Source organism: Nicotiana sylvestris, chromosome 9 (assembly GCF_000393655.2).
Source record: "Nicotiana sylvestris chromosome 9, ASM39365v2, whole genome shotgun sequence".
Lineage (NCBI taxonomy): Eukaryota > Viridiplantae > Streptophyta > Magnoliopsida > Solanales > Solanaceae > Nicotiana > Nicotiana sylvestris.
Genome location: NC_091065.1, coordinates 136,327,820 through 136,329,791, shown reverse-complemented (window position 1 = coordinate 136,329,791; position 1,972 = coordinate 136,327,820). Strand labels below are relative to the sequence as shown.

General features: G+C 43.6%; 1 protein-coding gene across 1 annotated transcript; it reads left to right on the top strand.

Annotated features, from left to right (window-relative positions):
- The first annotated feature begins 651 nt into the window (after nucleotides 1–651).
- Nucleotides 652–1,765, top strand: LOC138878283 (uncharacterized). The gene is made up of 3 exons (XM_070157950.1): nucleotides 652–1,144; nucleotides 1,250–1,512; nucleotides 1,595–1,765. Exons 1-3 carry the CDS (start codon nucleotides 652–654, stop codon nucleotides 1,763–1,765), a joined length of 927 nt encoding a protein of 308 aa, XP_070014051.1.
- Nucleotides 1,766–1,972: the final 207 nt, after the last annotated feature.

Genomic DNA, 1,972 nt, shown 5'->3' with positions numbered 1-1,972 from the left:
AAAAGCTTATCGAGGAGTGGAAATACATGACTGTCAGTTCCAACAAGCGACTGGGATACTTGGAGCGAGACATAGTGGATCTAGAAAGGAAGTTCCTCAAAAGGATCGAGGATTGCCAAAATGCTTAGGGAAATGAGGGAGGACATCTAGCTAGAGCCTACCTATTGCTGGGACTTCGCGAGCTGGGAAAGCTGTTCGACGGAGCCAAAAAGGCGAGTCTGGGGAAGGTCCTTCTGGGACCAAATAGATAGGAGTTTTTATTTTGATTTAAGAAATGTAATAAGGCCAACGACCACTAGTGATATTTTTATTTCCTGCTATCTAGGGTCGATTTGGGATTCGTCTACTTTTTATCAATAAAATGAGGCATTTAGCATTCTAAGTTCTCCAAATCAACTCGTCGCTAGGCCTACCTCGGGCACAAAGAGGTTCCCAAAGAGGACATGATTTACATTCTTGCACTATGTGTTTAAATATCGCAACATTTTCTTATAATCCTCATTGACTTGTTACCTTTTTGTTTTTACTTTTTGTTTATTTATTCCCCTCCCCAAAGGTTAGTTCGTGCACTCTGGCAACATCATCTTATTCAACGAGATCCAGGGGCCCTCCACCCACTCCTTTTCTATCAGAAGTAAGAACAAAGGGAAGATGGAAGATTCGAACAACGCTAGAAAGGAGAACTCAACTGAACGGGTAGAGGTCACTCATGGTACTCAGGTTTCCAAAGAAAGTGCGTCCCAACTCGAGAAGAAAATGTTAAAGTTCCAAGAGGAACTTGATCAAGTTCGGAATCTGGCAAATTTGTCATTTTCCCTCACCACTCCAGACGTTAATTTCCCAAATGCTCAGAACACCACACCTCCGCAAAATATCCCAAAAACACAAAACCATCCCGCTCCTTACCACCACTGCAACACTGGCGACACCTCCAACAATACTCCACTGCTCATCCCAGAACCATTGAACTCCACAAATGACCATTCCCACGCTCATCATAACACCCCCATCTACGTGGAGACCATGCCACACTCTACTCAACCCATCTCAAGTGCACCCGAGTCTGATGATAAAGACTTGCTCATCAAGAATCTGGCTGAAGAACTTAGAAAGTTAACTAGCCGAATTCAGGGCGTCGAAGGAAGTAAGGGGGTTGAAGGGTTGAACTACGAATATCTTTGCATACAACCTGATCTCGAACTACCCGAGGGGTACAAACCTCCTAAGTTCGAGATGTTTGATGGTACAGGGGATCCAAGAGTTCATTTGAGAACATACTATGACAAGCTAGTTAGAGTAGGAAAGGATGAAAAGATCAACATAAAACTTTTCATGAGGAGTCTGAAAGGAGATGCTCTGTCTTGGTACATTAGCCAAGATCTGAAGAAGTGGTCAAGTTGGGTAGGCATGGCGTCCGATTTTATGGATAGGTTCAGGTTCAACAAGGAGAATATGCCAGATGTGTTCTGCATTCAGAATCTAAAGAAGAAAACCTATAGAAACGTTTCACGAGTATGCTACTCGCTGAAGGTCCAAAACTACTAAGGTCAGACCTACCTTAGAAGAGGAACAGATGAACAAATTCTTTGTCTAGGCTCAGGACCCGCAGTATTATGAGAGGCTGATGATGATTGAGAGCCAAAAATTTTCCGACATTATCAAGCTGGGTGAAAGGATTGAAGAAGGCATCAAAAGTGGTATTGTTACGAATCTCGAGCCCTTGCAAGCTACAAATAAGGCCTTACAATCTGGCGGTGTGTCCTAGAAAAGGGACATAGGAGTCGTAATGGTGGCACAGAGAACCAAATCTCCCATGAAATACCAAACCTATCCAATGACTCCACTCACATATCAGCCTACTCCAAACTACCAAGTACCCTCACCCTCTTACCAAACTCCATCACCCACTTATCAATCACCTCCACCTCCCATATATCAACCTACTTCACCTAGATATTCCCAACCCACACAT